This window comes from Gopherus evgoodei, unplaced genomic scaffold, assembly GCF_007399415.2.
Source record: "Gopherus evgoodei ecotype Sinaloan lineage unplaced genomic scaffold, rGopEvg1_v1.p scaffold_32_arrow_ctg1, whole genome shotgun sequence".
In the NCBI taxonomy this organism is placed as follows: Eukaryota; Metazoa; Chordata; order Testudines; family Testudinidae; genus Gopherus; species Gopherus evgoodei.
The window spans coordinates 613,082-637,378 of NW_022059994.1; the positions used below are offsets into that span (position 1 = coordinate 613,082).

Genomic DNA, 24,297 nt, shown 5'->3' on the forward strand with positions numbered 1-24,297 from the left:
CTTTCAAAGTTTTGGCCCAAGCGAGGAGGAAGGGGGGCTCCATTTGAGCTCCCCGCCTTAGGTGCCAAAATGTTGTGGGCCAGCTCTGGTGACGTCTTCCACTTTGCTTCACCTGCTGGCTTTGTCTGCCCTTCATGTAAATGTCATTTCATTGTCCTCACTCCATTTACATTGGAGACAGGTTCCAGCAAGTGGGAGAACCACATTCCTTTGTTTAGGGCAGGGATGACATAAGCCGTCCCAACAAACACATTTTAAGAACATTTTCCAGCCTGTGTTTCTAATTCTTTGTGTGTGGCCCATAGGTATTTCACGCAAGCATATGACTGATCCCCGGAATTGGGCCCTGCTTCTGTGCCTAAGAGGGCCCTGCGCATTAAAGAAGAGCGCCTAATTTAGGCGCCTTTTTAATTTTTTTACTCATATGGCGGCTGTCCAGGTCTTCGGCAGCACGTTGGCAGAGGGTCCTTCACTCGCTCCGGGTCTCCAGCAGCATTTCGGTGGCACTGATCCTTTGGTGCCACGGAAGACCCGGAGCAAGTGAAGGACCTACCACCGAAATACCACCGAAGACCCGACGTGCTGCTGAGTATTTGAATCAGGCTGCACGCTTCCTAAAGCCAGCCCTGCCTCTGGCACTGAAATTCTCTCAGGGTCAAAGCAGAACACTAGTCCTTGGGGAACTGCTCCTTGGGGATTTTCGTGGGTGTAAGCAGAGTCAGGATAAGCTCTACCCTGACATCTGGTGGAAAGAATGTCAGAGAGTGTATTTGCATAGGCACGCCCACCCTATCCCAGACTCCCAAGCTGTGGGATTGCTTGGTGACAAATTACTCACCCTCAGTTGGGTGGTACTGGCTAGACATGGGACATGGGTTCCAAAACCCAGAGAATTGAGAGAGGCTGGGGACAGGTATTTGGGCCTGGTGGTGCAGGCTCCTTGTGGAGCTAGAAGCACTAGTTGCACCCCCTCTTCTCTCCACTGTGGAATGTCAGAGTTGATTTTTTATTTCCTTAAGAATCCAGATACAGGTTACTGAGCTGAAATCACTTTGGGCTAATGGTGCACTAGCACTGGGGCTCCCCTACTATGAACTGGAATCGCTAAGAGTTGAAATCACAAAAAAGCTGAAATGACTGAGCTGAGAGCACTGAGCATTGTGCTAACTAGTGGGGGAGCCTGAAGATATGCTGTGGAACAGAGCAGCTGGTGGAGTGGAGCAGTTGCGGGGACGGCTGGAGCGGATCATGGGACAGCTGGTGGCAGCAGAGCGGAGTAGCTGTGGGACGGGTGGAGCAGCCCACAGAGTGAGCAGAGCCGAGCAGTTTTGCAGAGCAGCTCATGGAGCAGAGCAGCTGGTGGAGCGGAGCAGTTCCTGAGGATGGCTGGAGGAGCAGAGTGGAGCAGCTGGTAAAGCGGAGCAGTTCGTGGAGAAGGCGGAAGCAGAACCCACGGAGAGGCAGGGCAGTTGGCCCCGGACCACGTAAGGTGCCCCTTTCTACCCAGGCTGGGGGGGGGACCTCTACAGATAGACTCTTGAACTCTGGGGTGGCATTGACCAGAGACTTTTGGGTTGTTGGACTTTGGGGTGATTGGACTTAAAACCCTAAGCGGAAAAAGGACAGTGCCAAACGTACTTGGAGGTGGGTTTTTGTTTATGGGTTGTGTTATAACCCTGTTTGTGGTGTTTCTCCAATGGGATGCCGCATTGATTCCTTCCTTTATTAAAAAAGATTTTGCTACACTCAGACTCCGTGCTTGCGAGAGGGGAAGTATTGCCTCCTAGAGGCGCCCAGGGGGGTGTGGTATGTGAGTGTCCCAGGTCACTGGGTGGGGGCTCGAGCCGGTTATGCATTGTGTTACTGAAACGGAACCCCTGGATACTGAACCCGGCCCTTGTTGCTGCCAACTAGAGGGGCAGAAGGGTTACATGGGTATCCAGTGATAGGTGGCACAGTGCCCACTCACGATTGTCCCAGGCCTGGCCCCCATTTTGGGAAAGGGGGCATCAGGCCAAATCTGAGTGCTGTTGACACCTGGTGCGGGCCAGGGCTAAAATGAAGTGAGTTGTGCTGTGATCTCTGTGCACCAGGCACAAGTGAGCAGAGCTCCAGTCCCTGAGCCAGGCTGGCTGGAGGTTGCTGATGACATGCAGGTGTGTGAGAGGGAGGTGCAGTCAGTGCCCACATGGAGGAGCCAGTTGGGAGAAGGGCAGAGGCAATCCTGGTTGGGGGGACACACACAAGGGGGTTTGGCCTAGAACTCAGGGATAGGATAATCCAGCCCCACAAATACTTCTACGAACCTGGTGGCAAAGCTCTTAAACCTCCATGAACCACGTGAGGGGAGGAGAGCTGGAGCTCCAGCCCAGGGCTGGTAGCCAGTGAGTGTGGGGTGCAGATAACAGACCAGTTCTGCCCAACTGCTCCCTGTGCCAATCTGCTACCAGAGCAAATCACACACAGAGGGTCCCCGTCTGCCCATCACCCCCGTGTGTCCCTGGAGCAATCCCAAGTCTGCACAGAAACCCCATTTCCCGGGATCTGGGCGCCTCCTGTCTGTCCTCCCGCGGGTACGTTGGCCCCTGTGCACGATGCCCCCGTAATGCGGGGAGAAGCTGCCGGTGGCCAGGGGAGGTGGAGCAGCGTCCTGCAGCACGCTGGGTTGATCGCTAGGACCCAGGAGCCGCTGGGTGGGGACAATGGCCGGGCTCCCTGCGTCCCGGCAGCAGGAAATGAGTCGCAGCCGCTGCGGTGACTCTGGCTCCCAGGCTCCTGGCGAGATCCCCGAGCCCCGGCGGCTGGTGCTGGGAGCGCGGAGCCCTGGCTGCAGCCGGGAGAGGGGAATCTCCAGCAGGGCCCTTCCCGCTGCTCCCCAGGAGCCTCTCCCAGGGCAGAGCCCCCAGCCCGGCCCGGCCCCTGCCCCTGCCCCGGGGGGCCCCGCTCGGAGGGAAGGTGAGAGAGACCCGCCCCCCCCCCCCCGGGCTGCAGGGGGAGGTTTGGCCCCAGGCTGCTCCCAGCGGAGCTGGCTGCGATTCCCGCCCGGGGCCCGGGAAAGCTGCCGCCAGCCCGGGCCGTGCTGGGGGTGGGACAGACACACGGGAGGTGCCGCCATCCCTCCCCGCCCCCCGTGCTCTGTTGCTGCCGATGTAGGTGCTCGTGTGACGGTGCTGCTCGCTGACCTGGGAGGCCGAGGGGCTCTGCTGGCCCGAGGGGTCAGAGCGGGCAGGAGGGTCCCAGCGCTGGAGGCAGGGGAGGGAGATGGGGAAAATCAGAGACAGGGGTAGGAACCAGGGGTAAGAATGTGGCTACGGCCCGGCCAGACAGTGTCAGTGGGGAAACCCCAGGGTATAGAGGGGTTAAAAGCGACAGCAGTGGGGGTGAGAAATCTGCAGTGGTTGCAAAAAAGGATGTTGAGGGGTCAAGGAGCTCCCCCCCGGCCTTCCCCCCGGGGGTTGCTTCACCTCAGCACCCACTCCCAGCGCTGGTTTCTCACACAGTTGCACCCCAAGGCCCAGATGCTTGGAGCTGCTAAAGGAGCCCCGATTCTGTGCAATATTTCACATACCCCCCTCCCCTCCCATCGTTTTAGTGTTTAAAGTAATCCCTGATCAGTCGCTATCTCTGCATAATGCCTCATTGGCGCAGGAAGGCTCTTGGTCTGCCTAGGGATCCATGAATGGGAACCGTTCTGCGGGCCTCTAAGTGGGCTGGGATATGGGAGACCCAGATTCAAGCAGAGGAGGAAAGCAGGTTTGACCAGGGGTCTCCCACATCCCAGGTAAGTGCTGAAAGGTAGTCAGTGGGTACAGGGCCAGCTCCAGGGTTTTTGCTGCCCCAAGTGGTGGGCGGGGGGGGGGGGGAAGCTGAGATCGGCGGCAGCTCCACTCCTCCGCTTTCTTCTTTGGCAGCAATTTGACGGCAGGTCCTTCCCTCCGAGAGGGACCAAGGGACCCGCCGCCAAAGAGCCCAACGTGCCGTCCCTTCCCCTTGGCCGCCCCGAGCACCGGCTTGCTGAGCTGGTGCCTGAAGCCGGCCCTGGTTCGGTACCGCCGCCACTGCCTCCTTCTCCAGCTGTTTTGGGTGGCATTAGGCTCCTACCTACCTCAAGAAACAGCTTAGGGCCCTGAGCCACCTGACTCCAGGAGCTGGGCTCCCGTTCGTGGAGCGCTAGGCAGCACGGTGTCTTCCTACTGCTGAGAGTTATGCGCCAAAGTCTGTGAGAGCCAAGACGGGTCTTAGGTCAGCATCTCCCAGGAGCAGGCTAAGGTGGCTCCTCTCCTTTGTGGGTCCCATTCTCAGGCGCCTGCCTCTCCACATGCTCTGTATAGGGAACCTAGACACCTAACTCAGCTTTGTGGATCACAGGATTGTTCCTGTGAATTGCCAGGGGCCTAAAAGCTAGTCCTTGCAATGCTCAGCATGCCGATGCCGCCATCCCATCGTGAGTCCACCCCCCGGCCTTTTCCTCACTGCTAAAAAGGTGAGTTTAGTTTTTATTATGGGTTTTTTTCCTGCCATGGAGTAATTGAAGTACAGGATTATTCTGAGGTAAAAATACAGTGAGGAGAGAGCACTTGATTTTTAGCAGTGAGGAAAAGGGCTGAGAAAATGTCTCTGAAATAGGATCAGAGAGCAAGGAGGAAGGTCCCCTGTATTTTCTTTTTTCCCTCCTGGACCACGGTGCACTTTATTTACACCCGCCCGTGTGTGCCGAAGCAGTGCACATGTTGTGTGGGCAGCTTGTTCAGGATGCATAACAGTGGCAATGAGGATAAGTCTGTAGAAGGGACAGTGGTAGATTTTCTGCCTGATAGCTTGCGCTTCAAAGGTGTTTGTAAGTATTTTAAATACTGTTTATCGGGTTTGGCGGTGTACTCAGTGTTTGTGTGCGGTAAATGTTTGTTTACTATAGAAACCATGCAGCCTGCTCTACACATGGGCGGTACCTGAACCCCACATTCGGGGAGTCTAGCCCCCGGCCCTGCCCCAGGCCATCCCCTCCTCACCCGCCGGAGCCCTGAGCCTCCTACTGCAGCTGGAGGAGCCCTGGCCCGCCCACTCAGGCCTCGCTGAGTCATGGGCTGCCAGCTGGCCCGAATCCCAGGCTGCCGTCTAGCAGCACCAAGCACCAGCCTGCCCGCTCCAGCTGTCCCAAGCCTCAGCCCACCGGCCGGTCCGAGCCTCAACCTGCCTGCCTCAGCCGGCCTGAGTCCTGGGCCACCAGGCACTGGCCAGCCCGCCTTAGCCCCTGCTGGCTTTGGGGAAGAAGCAGAGCAAGGGGGAAAGAGGAGCAGTGTGGGTGTGGCCACGGGGAAAGAGCGGGACATAGGAGCGGGGCCTCTGGGTGACTCATGGGCAGGGCCACGGCCTAGCTGGGGAGGCTTAGTCCCCCCTCCCCTCCCTCCCCGGCCTGTTCTACCCACTGTCCAAGGATCTACAGTGGAAAGAGCCTAATAAATAACACCACCTTCATTCCGGGTTTTACAGACAATAGCCCAGAGGTTTAACTCTGGGCAGTGCTTTTCTGGATTAGCAAAACACCTTTCTTTGTGCCCAAATTTAAAATACTGATTTCACAGTGGTAGCAAATTGTGCCCCCTCCATTACAAGTTCCTACCTCTGGACCAGAGGCTGGGGAAAGGAAGCAGGTTGTGACAGGCAACCTCCCTGTCCACCATTCTTTGCTGTCCTGGGACCAGGAGATGCAGAAAAGTAGAGGATGTGGAAAGGTGAGCGGTAGTAGATTGTGAGGGGAATACCTCCATCACAGCTTGCTACCCCTGGACCAGAGGCTGAGGAAAGGTAGAGGCAGCAAAACTGTGAAAGAGCAGCAAAAGAGAATAGTGAGGTGTCAGTAGCTGCTACTCAGTAGCAAATTGTACCGGCGGCAGTTATGCTGGCCAGGAAATGGGTGGCAGAGAGCCCTGCAGGAGTGGACATGGCCCTGTGATCGGTTATTTTTAGGAGCAGATGAACCCATCAAGCCTGGTGGCCTGGCACAGCTCCATGACCCAAGTGAGTGGGGCAGAGCTGGGAGCTCCGGTCCAGGGCTGGTAGCCAGTGAGTGTAGGGTGCAGACAAGAGGCCGTCCCTGACCAACAGTTCCCTGTGCCAATTGCTTCCCAGAACGAATCACATCCGGAGTCAGTGTCATTGCAAAAGGCATCCTCTGCTGCTCCAGGCTCTGGGTAACCTCTTTAGGACCCTATCACCTCCCATCTCTGTTTATATCATGGACTCTCTGGAATAATCCTGAGTCTTGATAGAAATCCCCCTTCTCATGCCTCCCCGGGACTGGTACATCTCCTTTCTGTCATCCCATTGACACAGTGGCTGCTTTGTACGATGACCCCTTAATGCTGAGAGAAGCTGCCTGCACCCAGGGGACATGGGGTCCCTGAGGGGTTTATCGCTGGAACCTAAAAAAAGATGGTGTGGGCGTGATCACTGGATCCAGGCATCAGAGTCTCTGCAGTAAGGTCTTGTCTACACTACAAAATTAGGGTGACTTAATTTAGGTCAATCTACAGTCACGCCTGTAATTGAGTGGGCTGTTGGGGTCCACACTGCCCTCCTTCTGCTGGCAGAGCAGGTCCTCACCAGGAGCATTTGCACCGACTGATGTGGGGCACTGACAGCTGCACAGGACTCACAGCTGGAGCCCCCCCCACCTCTGGGGTGACAGCCCAAGCTCTGTGCCCAGGGCTCAGTTTCACAGCAGAGAGCCTCCCAGGAATGAAATTGACATCCTGGCTCAGAGCAGCTGTAGGCTCCCTGTTGTGAAATTGAGCCCAGCATGCGGGTGGATGGGTGTGTGGGGGGGCTTAACCCCCCTCACTCTATTCAGCCTTGGGGCACTGGCTCCAGGCTTCAGCCCTTCCACCCCAGCTTCAGCTGTGGCGCTCTGGGCTTCAGTCCTCCAGGGTGCTGGGGTTCCAGGCTTCAGTCACCCCACACCTCCCAGTTCCAGCCATGGGGCTCCGGCTCTGGGCGTCAGCCAGGGGTGGTGGGGCTTCATCAGGGCTGGCTTTACTGGCCGCCGTGGTCAAGAGGCAAGCAGTGGGGTGAGGCTGGGGTGTATGGCTGCAGAAGGGAGTTTGGGGGGTTGAAGCAGTGGGGCTCAGGAGGTGATTGGAAGCCATGGGGGAGTGGGGGGAGGGCTGGGAGACGAAGTGGTGGTCAGGGGAGATCCGTGCAGGGTAGGGGGAGGCAGGGGAACAGCAAGGGCCAGGAGCACCAAAATACAACTATACATTAGCAAGACATGAGAAGATATTCTTCCCCTCTGATTAAGTCTCAACTGGAGTATTGTGTTCAGTTCTGGGTGCCCCATTTCAGGAAAGATGTGAACAAATTGGAGAACGTCCAGAGAAGAGCAACAAAAAATATTAAAGATCTAGAAATCATGACCTCTGAGGGAAGACTGAAAAAACAGACTTTGTTTAGTCTGGAAAAGAGAAGACTGAGAGGGGACATGATAACAGTTTTCAAGTGTTTAAAAGATTGTTACGAGGAGGAGGGGAAAAAATTGTTTTTCTTAACTGACAAGAAGCAATGGGCTTAAATTACAGCAAGGGAGGTTTAGGTTGAACATTACGAGAAACTTCCAAACTGTCAGGGTGGTTAAGCACTGGAATAAATTGCCTAGGGAGGTTGTGGAATCTCCATTGTTGGAGATTTTTAAGATCAGGTTAGACAAACACTGGATTAAATAATACTTAGTCCTGCCATGAGGGGAGGGGATTGGACTAAATGACCTCTCAAGGCCCCTTCCCGTCCTAAGATTATTTTTTCTATTGAATCTGGAAAAAAAAAACCAAAACCCTACATAAATAAATTACAAGGATTTGGACAGGGAGATGTGCATGTTTACTAGGGCTGTAAAGTGATTTAAAAAATTAATCACAATTGCACTGTTAAAAATAGAATACCCCTTATTTAAATATTTTGGATGTTTTCTACATCTTCAAATATTAATTTCAATTATAACACAATACAGAGTGTACAGTGTTCACTTTATATTCATTTTTTATTATAAATATTTGCACTGTAAAATACAAAGGAAATAGTATTTTTCAGATCTAGTACAAGTACTGTAGTGAAATCTCTTTATCATGAAAATTGAATTTACAACTGTAAAATTATGTACAAAAAAAAACTGCATTCAAAAATAAAACAACCTAAAACTTTAGAGCCTACAAGTCCATACAGTCCTATTTCTTGTTCAGCCAATCACTCAGACAAACAAGTTTGTTTACATTTGCAGGAGATAATGCTACCTGCTTCTTGTTCATGTCACCTGAAAGTGAGAACAGATGTTTGCATGGCACTGGTGTATCTGGCATCACAAGATATTTACATGCCAGATATGCTAAAGAGTCATATGTCCCTTCATGCTTCAACCAGAGGACATGTGTCCATGCTGATGACAGGTTCTGCTCGATAACAATTGAAAGTAGTGCTGACAGACGCATTTTCATTTGCATTATCTGAGTTAGATGCCACCAGTAGATGGTTGATTTTCTTTTTGGTAGTTCTGATTCTGTTGTTTCCATGTTGTAGTGTTGCTCTTTTAAAACTTCTGAAAGCCTGCTCCACACCCCGTCTCTCTCAGATTCTGGAAGGCACTTCAAATTCTTAAACCTTGGGTCGAGTGCTGTAGCTATCTTTAGAAATCTCATTCGTACCTTCTTCGCGTTTTGTCAAATCTGCAGTGAAAGTGTTCTTAAAATGAACATGTGCTGGGTCATCATCTGAGACTGCTATAACTTGAAATATATGGCAGAATGTGGATAAAATAGAGTCAGATACATAAAATTCTCCCCCAAGGAGTTCAGTCAAATTTAATTAATGCATTTTTTGTTTTAAACGAGTGTCATCAGCATAGAAGCATGTCCTCTAGAATGGTGGCTGAATCATGAGGGACATATGAATATCGCTTCTCAACTCTATGAGCTAAGATGTGAAAAAATATCTGGCACGGAAATACCTTGCAATACCAGCTACAAAACTGCCATGTGAATGCATGTTCTCACCTTCAGGTGAGGTGAACAAGAAGCGGGCAGCATTATTTCCTGTAAATGTAAATAAACTTGTTTGTCTGAGCAATTGGCTGAACAAGAAGTAGGACTGAGTGGACTAATAGGCGCTAAAGTTTTGCATTGTTTTGTTTGAGTGCAGTTATGTCACCAAAAAAAGAAAAAAATCTACATTTTTAAGTTGTACTTTCAGAATAGAGAGATTGCACTACAGTATTTGTATGAGGTGAATTGAAAGATACTGTTTCTTAATCATTTTTGCAGTGCAAGTATTTGTAATAAAAAATATAAAGTGAGCACTGTACACTTGGTATTCTGCGTTATAACTGAAATAAGTATATTTTAAAATGTAGAACAACGTTTCATTTGGTATTCTATTTAACAGTGCAGTTAAAACAGTGATTAATCTCAATTTTTTTAATAATGATTAATTCTTTTGAGTTAATCATGAGTTAACTGTGATCAATTGACAGCCCTAATAATTAACTTTAGGAGAAAAAAAAAAGTATTTTAGGAAAATTTGTCAGAATGGCCACCAGCAAGATTTAGTGGCTGCACTCTGAGGCCACTAAAAGATCTGTTGTGAAAACCCCCTGGTCTAGAGCGTCTGCAGGGAGAGAGTGTGCGGGGAATCAAAGTGTGAAATGGAATCAAGCCCCTTCTGTAACCTCCCCAATCACCCAACAGGCTGAGGAATCACATCCACATTTTGCTCCAGATCGTCCCATCTTCCAGGGGACAGGGAAGGGAAATGGCTGTGGAGCCAGTTCAGGTAGGGGATTTTCAGGGTGCTACAGGAGAGGGTGTGGCGGAGAGAGAGGAGCAGGCAACAGGGGGAGGTAAACGGTGTGACAAACCTGAGACGTGGTCAGCTTGGGCCTGATTTTCTGAGCAGGCCCATTGGCAGGGCAGGGAGCTGGTGGGTGGGGTGGAGGGAGGGAGGGAGAGGATTCCCCCATTTCTCAAACAGGAAACACCCCCCTGGGCAGGGCTCAGAAAACTGACCAGACTCCCAGTGCTGGAGTCTGAACCCACCGGGCAGAGGCTGCTGTGAAATATAAAGGAAAGCTGTTGGGATTCCTGTCCCTGTCTCAGAGCTCTGCTTTCTGCATCAGCCTGTGGCTGGCAGGTGTGTGGGAAATGAAAAGACTCTGCCCTGCCCCATCTGTTGGGGGAACAAGGATCTCTCACCTTCTGCCACCCCCTGAAGCCTCTTGGCTGCTCTGAGCAGGGTAGGGGTGGGATTCTGCTTCTCTGGGCCTCCCCTGTAAATAGTGAGATTGTAGCTGGGGCAGCAGGTGCTGAGTGGGGGACCCTTGTTGTTTCAGATGCCGGTGACCTTCGAGGAGGTGGCTGTATATTTCACCCAGGGGCAGGGGGCTCTGCTGGACCCCACTCAGAGAGCCCTCTACAGGGACGTCATGCAGGAGAACTACGAGACGGTGACCTCGCTGGGTAAGGGATTTCCGTCCCCTCAGATACTAGAAGCCGTGGGGTCTGTGTGTCTGAATCTGGTCAGTTCTTCCCTGCTCAGTTAGATTAGAGGGGAAATGGACTCCAGAGTCCACACATGTGGAGTGAGACTTTCATCTCCATGTCTCAGGGGTAGTCATTTTTTGTCAAGATCCAAATTTCGTGGTGAAAGTATAGTCAAGATCCAGACTCTAGAGAAAATAAAATTATTAAGTAAATAAAAAGATTTTGGGGTCCATTCAAAAGTGTCTGATGGTCCAGATTTGGCCTCTGGTCCACCTGTTGACTACCCTTGCCATGCCCTCTCCAGTGGGATCAGGGAGTCATAAACCTGCTGATTCATCCCCATCCCTCCAGCTTTCAGAGGGGCAGAAGCAGCGTATGGCCCTGGCTGTATTATTTCTCACTGATGTATAGTGTTGGCGTAGCCCTGTTTGTCCCAGGATGGACAGACAAGGTGGGGGAGGCAGTACCTTTGACTGGACCAACTTCAGTTGATGAAAGAGACACTTTTTAAGTTGCCCAAGAAGAGATATTGCATCATCCACCTGGTGTCTCTTTACACTCACCATCCTCTATGATCCTCCATTCCTGGGACTGGCTCCAGCCAGAGGTCTCTGCAGGTTTGGAAACTAGGCAGGGCTTTAACAGCTGACCTATGTCTGCATCAGCAAGTCCCCCAGAATGCACCGATCCTGGAAACCCCCAGTGATGCTGTGACAGCTCCTCCCCCACACAGACACCTGCCTCTCCCTGGAGGCTCAGTGGCCATGTTCCCATCTGTTCAGATTCCACATCCGCATAATTACCAGTGACCATGTTCCCACCCTTTTGGATTCCACAATCCCCCAGCTCAGCACGGGGCAGGTTGAACTCAGGGAATGTTCTTTGTGACAAATATTCTGTAACACCCTCATCTTCCTGATTTCTCCCCTCCTGAGCAGGATTCCCCATTTCCAAACCGGAGCTGATCACCCGGCTGGAACGAGGGGAAGAGCCGTGGGTCCCGGATCTCCACCCCTCCAAGGAATGGGACGTTCACAGAGGCACCCGCAAAGGTGAGGAATCAGTGAAACTGACAAACCATCTGGCGAGTGAATGAAAACGCTGGGACACCCAAAGATGTGTTTTTAGGGAGTTCCCCAGGCTGTTTCACGCCACCCAGTCAGGCTGTTGCCCTCAGGTGTTGTTTCCATCATGGCAGATATCACCTATGGCTTCCCAACTATCCTTTAGTGTCACCCACACACTCTATGGCTCCCACCTTTACCCTGTTCCTAGGATTCAAGGCATAAACATTAATGTAGGCACTCTGGCCGCTACCCTGTTTCTGAGGATCAGGGCGTAATCTTCAGCGGGCTAACAGGATGTTTTAACCAGTGAAAGAGGCTTACACAGTAATATCCTTGACCTCTGTTTATTAACAGTTACCAAGACAGAACACACACGCTAAGCGTACAATGCTCACCACTCCCAATAAGGCAGATGAACTTTTCCTGGTGGCCAGTCAGGATCCGTTTGTCCAGGGACTCCAGCGTCTGCACAATATAGTCAGCAGGGGGTTGAGATCTGGCATCTCTGATCTTGGGTTTTGTCCTGGAGTTCTAAAGAATTTCCTTTTGTACTGCAGCTTATATAGTGGCATTTGAGTCCAGCTTAGTTTGACCGTAACCAATCTTTTTATTAAATTACTACAAAATAGTTTTTTGACCAACCCTCCATATTGCAAAACAATTCTTTACTCTATCATACCCCACCACCTGAGCTGATTAAACTTCGCATAATTAGTATAGCAAGGTGAATACTCACCAGCATGGCACCTCCTGCTGGTCATTTGGAAATTAGCTCTTTTCCAGCATACAGAGCACCCTCTGCTGGCCATGCGTCTGACAAAGTGGGTATTCACCCACGAAAGCTCATGCTCCAATACCTCTGTTAGTCTAGAAGATGCCACAGGACTCTTTGTTGCTTTCTGCTGGCCAGTGGCTCGCCTGCCTCAGGCCCCATGTCCCTCCCAGACCCTGGTGCCCCTTTACCTCAGGGTTCTGCCCCCACAGTGCCCCACACACTCTGGGTCTCCCCTCCTAGGGGAAACCCCAACCCTCTAAACCCATCTTGCCTCAATAGCTTCTGCTAGTCATCATGTAACCCCCTTTTTCTGGGGCAGACTGCAGTCTGTAATGGCCACTCAGCATTAGCAGGGGGGTTGGACCCTCTGCCTCTGCCTATCCCCAGGCTGCTCCTCTGCAGCCCCAGCACCTGCTTAGGCCTTTAGCAAGGCCTCAGCCTGGTGAGTTGCCAGGCTGGAGCTCCTAGGGTGACCAGATGTTCTGATTTTATAGGGACAGTTCTGATTTTTGGGTCTTTTTCTTATGTAGGTTCCTATTACCCCCCACCCCCATCCTGATTTTTCACACTTGCTGTCTGGTGACCCTAGGAGTTCCCCAGCTCCTCTTGTCTTTCCCCAGCACTGCTCTGGGTACCTTGTGCTCCCAGGCAGCCAGGCCCTTCCCACTCCACAACTAGAGAGACTCCTCTGTCGCCTGGCCCCACAGATCAGGGCCAGCTGGGCTGCTCAGTGGTTTGAGCATTGGTCTGCTAAACGCAGGGTTGTTAGTTCAATCCTTGAGGGGGCAATTTGGGGATTCAGTTGGGGATTGGTCCTGCTTTGAGCAGGGGGTTGGACTAGGTGGCCTCCTGAGGTCCCTTCCAACCCTGAGATTTTATGATTGCAGGGGGTAGCAGGGCTCTTAGTGGGGAGCATAGAGAAAAGCCCAGGTGGTAGCCTGGCTTGGAGCAGAGACCTGGCAGCAGCCCAGCTGTAGAGCCAGGAGTCTGGCTTTCTTGTCAATTTCACTGCTCCAGCAGAGCCATGAAATTGACAAGATAGCCAGCAGCCCATGTAAGGAAGGCAGTGTCTACGCAGACAATGCGTCACCCTTGTCATAACTTTAGTCCCAGATTTGGACCTTAGCGTCCAAAATATGGGGGTTAGCATGAAAACCTCCAAGCTTAGCTACGAGCTTGGACCTGGTACTTGCTGCCACCACCCAAAAAATTAGAGTGTTTTGGGGCACTCTGGTCCCCCTGAAAAACCTTCCCTGGGGACCCCAAGACCCAAATCCCTTGAGTCTCACAACAGAGGGAAATAATCCTTTTTCCCTTCCCCCCTCCAGGTGCTCCTGGAGAGATACACAGACAGAAGCTCTGTGAATCCAAACAGAGTGACTCCCCCTCTCCGTTTCCAGTCCTGGAAACAAAAGCACTTTCCTCTTCACCCAGAGGGAATGCAAAATCAGGCTAGCAAATCCAACACACACAGATCTCCCCCTGATTTCTTCCTCCCACCAATTCCCTGGTGAGTACAGACTCAATTTCCCTGAAGTAAAGAAAAACTCCAACAGGTCTTAAAAGAAAGCTTTATATAAAAAGAAAGAAGAAATACATACAAATGGTCTCTCTGTATTAAGGTGACAAAATACAGGGTCGATTGCTTAAAAGAATATTGAATAAACAGCCTTATTCAAAAAGAATACAAATCAAAGCACTCCAGCACTTATATTCATGCAAATACCAAAGAAAAGAAACCATATAACTTACTATCTGATCTCTTTGTCCTTACACTTAGAAACAGAAGTTTAGAAAGCAGAAACTAATTCTCCAAAGCTCAGAGAAAGCAGGCAGACAGACAGAAGACTCAGACACAAACTTCCCTCCACCCAGAGTTGAAAAAAATCCGGTTTCCTGATTGGTCCTCTGGTCAGGTGCTTCAAGTGAAAGAGACATTAACCCTTAGCTATCTGTTTATGACAGCCCTCACTACACCAACATAAGCCCTACGCCTCTCCTGGAGGTGGAGTTATTACTGGGGTGTAGGAGGGCACTCACACTGGCAGGACAAGGCTTTAGTGTGGACGCTGATAATTAGGTTGGTGTAAGCTGCAGTACGTCAACCTAACTGTGTAGTGTAGACCAGCTCTCAGTCTCCCCAACTGTTATCATGTTGTGTTTTCCCCTCTGTGGTATTCCCTGTTCTGTCCTTTCATCCCAGCACAGGGAATGACTCCTGTCCGGATTCTCTCTCTCCCCCAGCAGTTCATGAGGCGATGATGAGTGAGAACAAGGAAAAGAATTCACAGCAGGAAGATCCCGAGCAAGTGGAACTGCAGGGGAACTTTTGGAGAAGAGCCAAAGGGAATTTTTCCCAATCCTTGGAACAGGACAAAGCTTGGAGAATTCTGCAGAGGCCAGAGAGGCAGTTGGGAAACCACTCAATAAAGAAAGAGGAGGAATCCATTGAATGTGGGATAGGATGCAAGGATCCCAAGCAAACCGCAGCCCCACAGACAAATCCCAAGGAAGAAAAACCCTATAAATGTCTCAGCTGTGGGAAAAGCTTCAATCAGAAATCGAACCTTATCACTCATCAGAGAATCCACACAGGTGAAAAACCCCATAAGTGCTTGGACTGTGGGAAAAGCTTCAGCCAGAAATCATCCCTGATTATACATGGGAGAAAGCACACAGGAGAGAGGCCTTATAAATGCTTTGAGTGTGGGAAATGTTTCAATCAGATCTCAAACCTGACTACGCATCAGAGAATTCATACTGGAGAGAAACCTCATAAATGCTTGAAATGCGGCAAAAGGTTTAGTCAGAGATCAGCCCTGATTACACATCAGAGAATCCACACGGGAGAGAAACCCCATAAGTGCTTGGACTGCGGGAAAAGTTTTAGTCAGAGATCAGCCCTGATTACACATCAGAGAATCCATATGGCAGATAAAATGTACAAATGTCTCAAATGCGGGAAAAGTTTCAGTGTGAAATCAGCCCTTGTTATGCATCACACAATCCATGCAGGAAAGAAACTTCATAAATGTTTGGACTGTGGGAAGAGTTTCCGTGACAGCTCAAACCTCACTAAACATCGAAGAATCCACACGGGGGAGAGAATATATCAGTGCCTCGACTGTGGGAAAAGCTTCAATCGGAAATCGAACCTTCTTACCCATCGGAGAACCCACACAGGAGAGAAACCCCATAAATGCTGGGACTGTGGGAAAAGCTTCAGTCAGAGATCATCCCTTATGAAGCATGTGAAAATCCACACAGGAGAGCGGCCGTATAAATGTCTGGAGTGTGGGAAATGTTTCAATCAGAACATAAACCTTATTACGCATAAGAGAACCCACACAGGAGAGAGACCCTACAAGTGCCTGTACTGTGAGAAAAGTTTTACTGTGAGGTCAGCCCTGATTACACATCAGAGAATCCATACAGGGGAGAAACCCCATAAGTGCTTGGACTGTGGGAAAAGTTTTAGTCAGAGACCAGCCCTTACTACACATCAGAGAATGCACACGGGAGAGAAACCCTTTAAATGTCTCAACTGCGGGAAAAGTTTCACTGTGAGATCAACCCTTATTACGCATCAGGCAATCCACACGGGAAAGAAATCCCATAAATGTTTGGACTGTGGGAAAAGCTTCAGTCAGAGCTCATCCCTTATTAAACATGGGAGAATGCACACGGGAGAGAAACCCTATGTATGTCTTGAGTGTGGGAAAAGCTTTAGTCAGAGATCATCTCTTATTATACATGGCAGAATGCACACGGGAGAGAAACCCTATAAATGTCTTGAGTGTGGGAAATGTTTCATTCAGAGGTCAAATCTTGTTACACATCAGAGATCCCACTCAGGAGAGAGACCCCATGAGTGCCTTGACTGTGGGAAAAGTTTCAAAGTGAGATCAGCCCTTGTTACACATCAGAGAATCCATACGGGAGAGAAACCCCATAAATGCTTGGACTGCGGGAAATCTTTTAGTCGCAGATCAGCCCTTATTACACATGAGATAATCCACACTGGAGAGAAACCCCATAAATGCTTGGACTGTAAGAAAAGCTTCAATAACAGCTCGAATCTTACTAAACACCGAAGAATTCACACAAGAGGGAACGACTCTAGAAATACCTCAACTGCGGGAAAAGGTTCAGTCCGAGCTCTCACATTATTACCCGTCAGCAATCCACAGAAGAGAGAGAACTTGAATGTGGAGGAATCTTCAGTTGGTGCTCCCACGGAATCAAGCCTTGTCAACTCCACTCAACTTCAGGCGGCGCCAACACCACGTTGGACATCAGAGACTCCTCCGCACAGCAGGGAAATTCTCTCAGGGCCCTGACTAGGGCTGGCCATGGTGGCAAACCCATTTCCTCCTTTCCACACACATCAGGGGCGCTTGGCTTCCAAGGATCCAGCTGCCCATTGCTGGGGCAGGATCTAGCAGCAGCTGGTCTGTGACCCTCTGGCTCTGCCTAGTCTAAACAAACCCCAGGCAGAGGAGAAGCCCCCATCAGCCCCTCCTCCCTGCTGCAGCCCTGGCTGCTAAGCTGATGGGCCACAGGTGGGGGAAGGGAGAGAGAGAAACTCCTCCAGCCGCTCCCTCTGCCTAGCTGAAGTTCTCCCCTCTCCCTTCTCCTCCCAGCCAGGATCACCCTGCCACGGAGATGAGGAGAAGGACACTTGGGCCAGGCCCCACCTTCACTCTAGACACCTGTCCTCAGCCCCCCATCTTCCACCACCCCCTGGGCTGGGCTCCCCCACTTACCTGGAGCTGTTCTCTGCAGGGTGAGTTTCCCTGGGGGCTGGTAACTCCTCCCCTCCCTGAATCCCCCCGGGGCGCCGGGCTCTGGGGGATCAACTGTTAAGGGACCAGGCTGGTAGGTTCTGGGGAGGACACTGGGGATTGAGTGGCTGGGGCTGGGGAGCTGGGAAGCAGGGGGAGCTGAGTGCTGGGGCTATCGAGTGTTTGGGGATGATGGGATAAGAGGCGAGGGAGAGCAGAGGGGTAGAGAGGTGCTGCCTCATCACTCACCCCCTCTGCCCCTTCTCCCTGCCCCCGCTGCATTCAGAGAGCACCACTGAGAGGGGCTGATTCCCACAGACTAAAGCAGGTTTTCAACCTATTTACCATTGTGGGCTGCATTTGTGGCCCATAGTGTGTAATGTGGGCTGCATCGAATACTACCTGTATGGCCCTGAGGATGTCATATGGGCTGCAGCTGGGTGCTGATTGGGCCGATACAGGCCGCAGGTTGAGAACCGCTGCCACAGGGCCTTTCGTGGGAGGCCTGGAGATCCCACTTCTGCCTTAGCAGCATCAGCTGCTGAGTGTCTGTCTATGGTAGGAAACGTGATCAGGATCAGCCAGTTCATCTCCTCTGACCCTCCCCACCTCATCCTACCCTAGGCTGAGCCTGAGCATCTGATTCATTCGGACCCAACCATTAGCAGAGTGACTGTTCGAGTCACTGAGGTCCCCCTCTGGAGACCCTGGGACAGTGTGCATAGTGGGGGGGCTGAGAGCTACTGAACCAAACTGTAAACCCTGGATGTGCTGGAAACCACTTCATGCCAGGGGGTGCAGCAGCACCCCTCATTCTGGTACCTGTGTCTGGGGGTAGATTCTCTCATTCCCAGATGGTCTCACATGACTCCAGGCCGTGCTGAAAAGCATTTAGGGTTTGTCCATTTTCTCCCTTATGGGCCAGAATTAACCAGAATCCCACAAAAGTGGGAGCAGGGACAGTGAAATGTGGTGTTTTAGCTTCTGTTTGATTTGCAAGTGATGGGGTGAGTCCGAGGGATTCCCTCCTACCCCCATCACCATCATGCTCCACTGGGAAACCTTGGAGAGTTTATCCCAGGGGTGGGCAAACTACGGCCCGGGGGCCGGATCTGGCCCACCAGCCATTTTAATCCAGCCCTCGAGCTCCCACTGGGGAGCGGGGTCTGGAGCTTGCCCCTCTCCGGCACTCCAGGTGGGGAGCAGTATTGGAGGTCACTCCACTTGGCTCCCAGAACCAGCAGCATAGCTCCCCTACGGCTCCTACACATAGGGGCAGCCAGGGGGCTCCGCTCTGCATGCTGCCCCCTCTCTAAGCGCCACCCCTGCAGCTCCCATTGGCCAGGAACTGCAGCCAGTGGGAGCTGTGGAGGTGGTGCCTGTGGATGGGGCAGTGTGCAGAGTCAGAGAAGGGATATGCTGCTGCTTCCGGGAGCTGCTTCAGGTAAGCGACATCCGGAGCCTGCACTCCTCAGCCTCTCCCTGCACCCCAATCCTCTGTGCCAGCCCTGATCCTCCTCCCACCCTCCAAATCCCTTGATCCCATCCCAGAGAACCCTCTGCCACCCCAAAGCTCTCATCCCCAGCCCCACCCCAAAGCCTGCACCCCCAGCCAGAGCCTCCACTCCCACACCAGAGCCTGGAGCCCCCTTTCACACCCGGAACTCATTTCTGGCCCCACTCCCAACCAGAGCCCTCACCCCCTCCTGCACTCCAACCCCAATTTTGTGAGCATTCATGGCCTGCCATACAATTTCTATTCCCAGATGTGGCCCTTGGGCCAAACAGTTTGCCCACCTCAGGTTTATCCTCTCCTCATTCCGCCTGTCCACCTCCCAAAGTGTCACTTGCCGCAGTCTTCTTGGCTCTCCATACTTAGAAATGACTTGATTTCCCTGATCCTAAATCAGACCCCTGAGGGCTGGAGAAGAAAGCACAGATTGAGCTTTCTGTGTTTATTGCTGTTTCCATCTATTGGTAAAAATTCCTTCCAGGCTTTTCGAGGCTAGTCTAGATCATTTGTAGAGGGGAAGTTGGGCTTTCTTTCTTTTTCTTTTTCTTCCTTCATGCTAAAACTTTTATAACTAACAACCATGAGGTGTGAAATAAAGCAGGCTTAGCCAGTTCAAAGGGAAATGGGTAAATTTATTTTCCTCATAAAGAGTCTTAAGATTCTCCGGGATTTCACTTTATGAACGTGAAAGTGTTTTAAAGCCCACACTGGATTGTGGGTTATTCTCTATTCCTGAAGGCTGTTTGGTTACATACATTGATGTTAGTTTAGCTCAGGGGTCGGCCACCTTTCAGAAGTGCTGTGCCGAGTCTTCATTTTTCCACTCTAATTTAAGGTTTCGCATGCCCGTCATTTTAACGTTTTTAGAAGGGCTCTTTCTATAAGTATATAATATATAACTAAACTATTGTTGTATGTAAAGTAAATAAGGTTTTTAAAATGTTTAAGAAGCTTCATTTAAAATTAAATTAAAATGCAGAGCTCCCCGGACTGGTGGCCAGGTCCCGGCAGTGTGAGTGCCACTGAAAATCAGCTCTGGTGCCATAGGTTGCTTCGATTTATTGAGGAAATCACGAGACAAATGATTGTGTTTCAGAATAGTCCTTTGTATATTTCATTTTAACCTTGTCATGTGATTTTTGTGTGGTTTGAACAATGACAATGGGCAATATTTATCCCACAGACACTGAGCTCTAGATTTAAACTCTGAGAGGCAGAGACTGAAATGGGGAAAGAATGTACTACCTGATCCCTGCAGCGATGTGAGATACAGTCAGATGGGGGAGAGGATGGGAGACGCTGGGTTTGCTCTTGAGATCCAGAGAGCTGAGGCTGAGAACTGTAAACTCACTATAGCAGTGCCAGAGAGAGACAGGAATTGTCCTACCAGTGCTGGGCAAAGCTGTCCCTGAAGTCAAGGGCTACAGATGACACCACAGGAGGAGTGATGGGAAAGGGGCAGGGTCTCCTACTTGCTGAGAGGATGAGGCTGGGCAGAAGGGAGAAGGAAACCAGGAAAATGAACAGGTCTGGCCAGCCCTAATGCCCAGCCCAACCCAAAGGAAGCCTGCTGGCCCTCTTCTCACCTACTGCAGTCTCCCGCACGTGGGTTATAGACACACTCTGGGCTCCCCTCACCCCACACGGCTTCCCTCAAACCTGAACTCCCCATGTTTCCTGCTTTGGAACGTCTGCTTTGTGACCGAGTCCTGGCGTCTCTCACAGACTGTCTGTGCTTTTCTACCAGCTTTAACTCGTTCCTCTGTCCCTGGTGTGCACAGGAGCTGGGAGCAGCGCTGGGCTGGGCCAGGCCAAGCACTGGGAGGGCTGGGGAAGGTTAACTTTTCTTTTTTGCTTTTCAAATAATAAAGTAGAAATTAGTTTCTCAAATTCCCAGTGTCCTTTGTCTCGACTAAAGGATCCCAGCAGCCATCTGGGAAGCCTCTAGCCCCAGCCTTCACCAGCGCAGACTACAGCTGCCAGAACTGCCAATCCATTGGGTTTTCTGACTCGTCTATGGGTCAGTGGGGAAAACCCATCATCTGCAGCGGCAGTCCCCTCTGGCTGGCATTTGCCATTCGCCCACCTCCGGCAGGACGAGAGTTAATCAATGTGAAGAGGTGGGTGTTTTTAATCTGGATGGAGCAATTGTGGAGAGGAATGATAACAAGAAGTTTTGTAAAGGGCTTCTCTAGCTGCCTTCGAAAGTGCTCAGAGCTAGGTATGTTTTCATGTAGTTGTTTCCTAGCAAAGGGAGGCCGTACACCCAACTCAATGGCAGTTGTCTCTTGGATGCGATGTCATGGGCGGCGGGTATCAAACCCCCAGGCAGGCAAAGCCTTCCCTAATCCAGGCTGTGGCCCCGCCCATGTTCCACCTCAAGGCCCCGCCTCCCTCCCCTCTTCCCTGAAGCCGAGGTGATGCTCAGCTCCAGCCGGTGGCCTGGAGCTCCAGCTTGCCAGCTACCAGGAATGCTGGGCAAGGAATGGTGTCCCTAGACTCTGTTGTCAGAGGGTGGAGATGGATGGCAGGAGAGAGATCTGTTGATCATTACCTGTTAGGTTCACTCCCTCTGGGGCACCTGGCATTGGCCACTGTCGGCAGACAGGATACTGGGCTGGATGGACCTTTGGTCTGACCCAGTATGGCTGTTCTTATGGTGCTACCCTGGGCATCTTGGGCCAGCCCGGGTTGGGGGTCGGTCTAGTGGCTTGCCTTGTCCCTGGGCAGCTTGGGGCAGCCTGGGCTTGCCGGCCGGTAGCTTGGGGTTCCTCTGGCCGCAGGGGGGCTTGGAGCTCCACCTTGTGGAGGCGCCACTGGCAGAAGAGGTGGGGCTAGTGGATTAGCCTCTCCGAAGTGGGTATTCTCCCGCCACCTATGCGTGGTGTAACGATTTTTCTGCATCTGATTAATTTTTTTTTTAAAGGAACTGTTCTAGGTACCCCTCAGGAGAAGGATGGTGATTTCGGTGAACATCAGAAAACTGTGAAGGGACATGGGATGGCAGCTGGTAACTAGAGCCACCTGCTTCAGCCTAGTCTGCAATTATCTAGAGACCAAAGACCCGGCTGCTGGCAGCTGCTAAGGCCTGGATCCAGAAAGAGACTAGAAAAATTAATCAACGTGATCCAGAAAGCCTGACTCAGTCACCCAGGCTCCTTATATAAAGCACAGGGAGAGAGAGGGACCTATGAATGGGATCCACAAAAGCCAGTGTGCTAGGCAGGGGGCTGCCTAAGACAGCCAATGGGAGATGCTGAGGAGAGGGTACGACTTAATCCTTGCTCCTCTGAGGGAGATAAACCTCTCCCTGCAGCCCAGATTTCAGGGCCGTGTAACAAAGGCCCATGGGCAAAAGGCTCACTGTTCAATACAAGCGCCTCCCGTCTCAGACCTGACAAACTCAGTACACTGAATGCCCTGTTTTCCTGGTATAGATCCATAAGGGGTAGCATGTGAGATCTCTACTGAAAGCTTATAACGTGTTGATACTCATAAATATTGCAAGCGCATGTATGGGAGATATTGAAGTCATAACATAACTATATTGAAAGTTATCCCCTTATGATGTTGGAGTGAAAGTGAGTCACCAGGGACTCACAGGTCTTGGTGACATGACAGCCCATTTAAATGGGAGGGAGTTTTCCCTGGCTAGCCCATTATGCAATGAGTTGCTTAGCTGTCCACCATTGGGCCAATTCAGAAAACGAATGGGAAACCATCAACGCTGAACTATAAACACTGAAAGCTGGTGGTAGTGAGGAGGAGGAGGAGGATCTGAGGGTGAGGGGATCGATCTGGCTGGGTATAAAGACAAAAGACTGATTCAGTGGGTCACAAGGTGGAGAAAGATGCCCTTGATCCAGTCACTGAAGTGGGATACTTCCTGGGAGACTAGGGGCTGGCTCCTTGGGACTAGCAAACGCTGCGAAAGATTTGACCTTTCAGGTGAGGATCTTTTATCAGGTAGAAAACGTAACTTCTAGTGAGTGTTGGCCCTTGTCCCAGTTTTCTGAATTTTTTTGTTTCCGTCCCTCCCCCTTGTTTCTATTTGAAGCTCTCTTGTCTCTCTCAAAATAAACTTCCTTTTGTTTTACTATCAGCAAATTCGAGCTAGATGCCGGAGCGGTGGTGTCAGGTGAATTGCTCTAGTGCCATTAAAACAAGGAGTTCCGTGGCATCTTAAAGACTAACAGATTTATTTGGGCATAAGCTTTCGTGGGTAAAAAGCCCACTTCTTCAGATCCATTGTGATGCTGTGGGGTTCAGCCCAGACCAGTGAGGGGTTGTCACCACCTGTGTAGGGTCAGATCCTCCTCAGTGTAGCACTCACAGAACTTTAGTGACTTTGCTGCTCTCTTAAGAGAACAGCACACAGCCCCACCCTGTTAGGTTAGCTGAGGACTCACACGTCACTGAGATGGTTTGTTGTAAAACTAAAAATAAATGTATTCTCATGGATCGTAGGATTAAGAGAGGTCCAGTAAGTGTGAAAGAGCCAGGAGCGGTTACAAACAAAATGTGCTCTCTAGTGACTACATTTATCTTCAGTGAATCTGAGCCTTGTGTCTCAGCAGGTTTCTCGCCTAGATTGAGTATCTGGAGACCTTCAGACCTCTTGGCTGAAAGGTTCCACTTTTCACAGGTGTACAGGAGCTCGGCCGTCTTGTATCTGCTCAGTAATGTGTGCCAAGCCGGCTTTGCGGCCTGGTTATAGCTTCCAGAGTTCAATGAGCGCGCTTCAGGAGGCAGGAAGGTTTCTTGGAGCTGTGGCTTCCATCTCCCATTGAGAGTGGGAAGTGGCATCTTCCACATTGGTTGACTTTATCTGCCCTTGGTGGAAATGTAATTTCATTGCCCTTGCTCTATTTACATTGCAGACAGGTTCAGGCAGGCAGAAGAACCACATTCCGTTGTCTGGGGCGGGGTGACTTAAGCCTGACAGCCAGGTTTTTAAGAACATATTTCTGCTTATATATAGTTACAGCTCTTCATGTGTCGCCTACACGCACCTCATGCAAGAATATCACTGAGCAGTGAGTTGTAGTTTTCCAATGCTATAGGACATGGCACTTTTTAGATCCACATTATGGCAACAGTGAGATGGGCTGGTTAAGCCGACTGAAACTGCTAAATCCCAGGGAGGCCCTTGGCCTCTGGTAGTGGGATGTTCTCAGGGTCAGAGAGGTCCTCGGGGAACTGCAGATCAGGGATTTCTGTGGGCATCCCATGATAGGGGGCTGGGTACCAAAAGGGCTTGGGGGCTGGAGTGGGTCATGTTGTTAGCTTGCAGGGCTGGCGTAGCCCAGGGGAGAGCACTCCAGTGCCTGAGAGGCTGGTTGTGGTAGGACACTTAACATCCAGCTGGCACAGGCAAGATTTCCTGGCATCGGAGGCAGCTGGAAGTGAGGTGAATCCCAGCCCTGGGTGCACTGAGCAGCCTCCCAGCACCTCTCTCTGCCTGTGAATGCACCGCTGGGAACCCCTCTGCTGGAGCCAGGTGGCTTAGGTCCCTGCCTGTGAGAATGAGTTAGGCAGATATCAAGCTGCACAAAACAGCCAGAGGAGGGGAGTGCAGGGTGATCCCTCCCTTAAGCATGTAGCCCAGGGGTTAGATTAATCACCCAAATGTGGGAGG

At 51.1% G+C, this 24,297-nt stretch overlaps 1 protein-coding gene across 8 annotated transcripts in view; it reads left to right on the forward strand.

Annotated features, from left to right (window-relative positions):
• The window catches only part of LOC115640727 (zinc finger protein 420-like), a 168,528-nt gene that overhangs the window by 86,556 nt on the left and 57,675 nt on the right, over nt 1-24,297 (forward strand). The window contains exons 1-5 of one of the 8 annotated variants that reach the window (XM_030543655.1): nt 4,032-6,477; nt 9,729-9,813; nt 10,370-10,496; nt 11,459-11,572; nt 14,571-16,453. The exons of 5 other annotated variants lie outside the window; for them this stretch is intronic. In XM_030543655.1, the coding sequence (XP_030399515.1) occupies nt 6,392-6,477; nt 9,729-9,813; nt 10,370-10,496; nt 11,459-11,572; nt 14,571-16,453 (2,295 nt within the window). In that variant the 5' untranslated portion in view covers nt 4,032-6,391. Of the gene's footprint in view, nt 1-4,031; nt 6,478-9,728; nt 9,814-10,369; nt 10,497-11,458; nt 11,573-14,570; nt 18,481-24,297 lie in introns of those variants that run through there. 2 more of the 8 variants (XM_030543651.1, XM_030543650.1) reach the window with 2 other exon arrangements.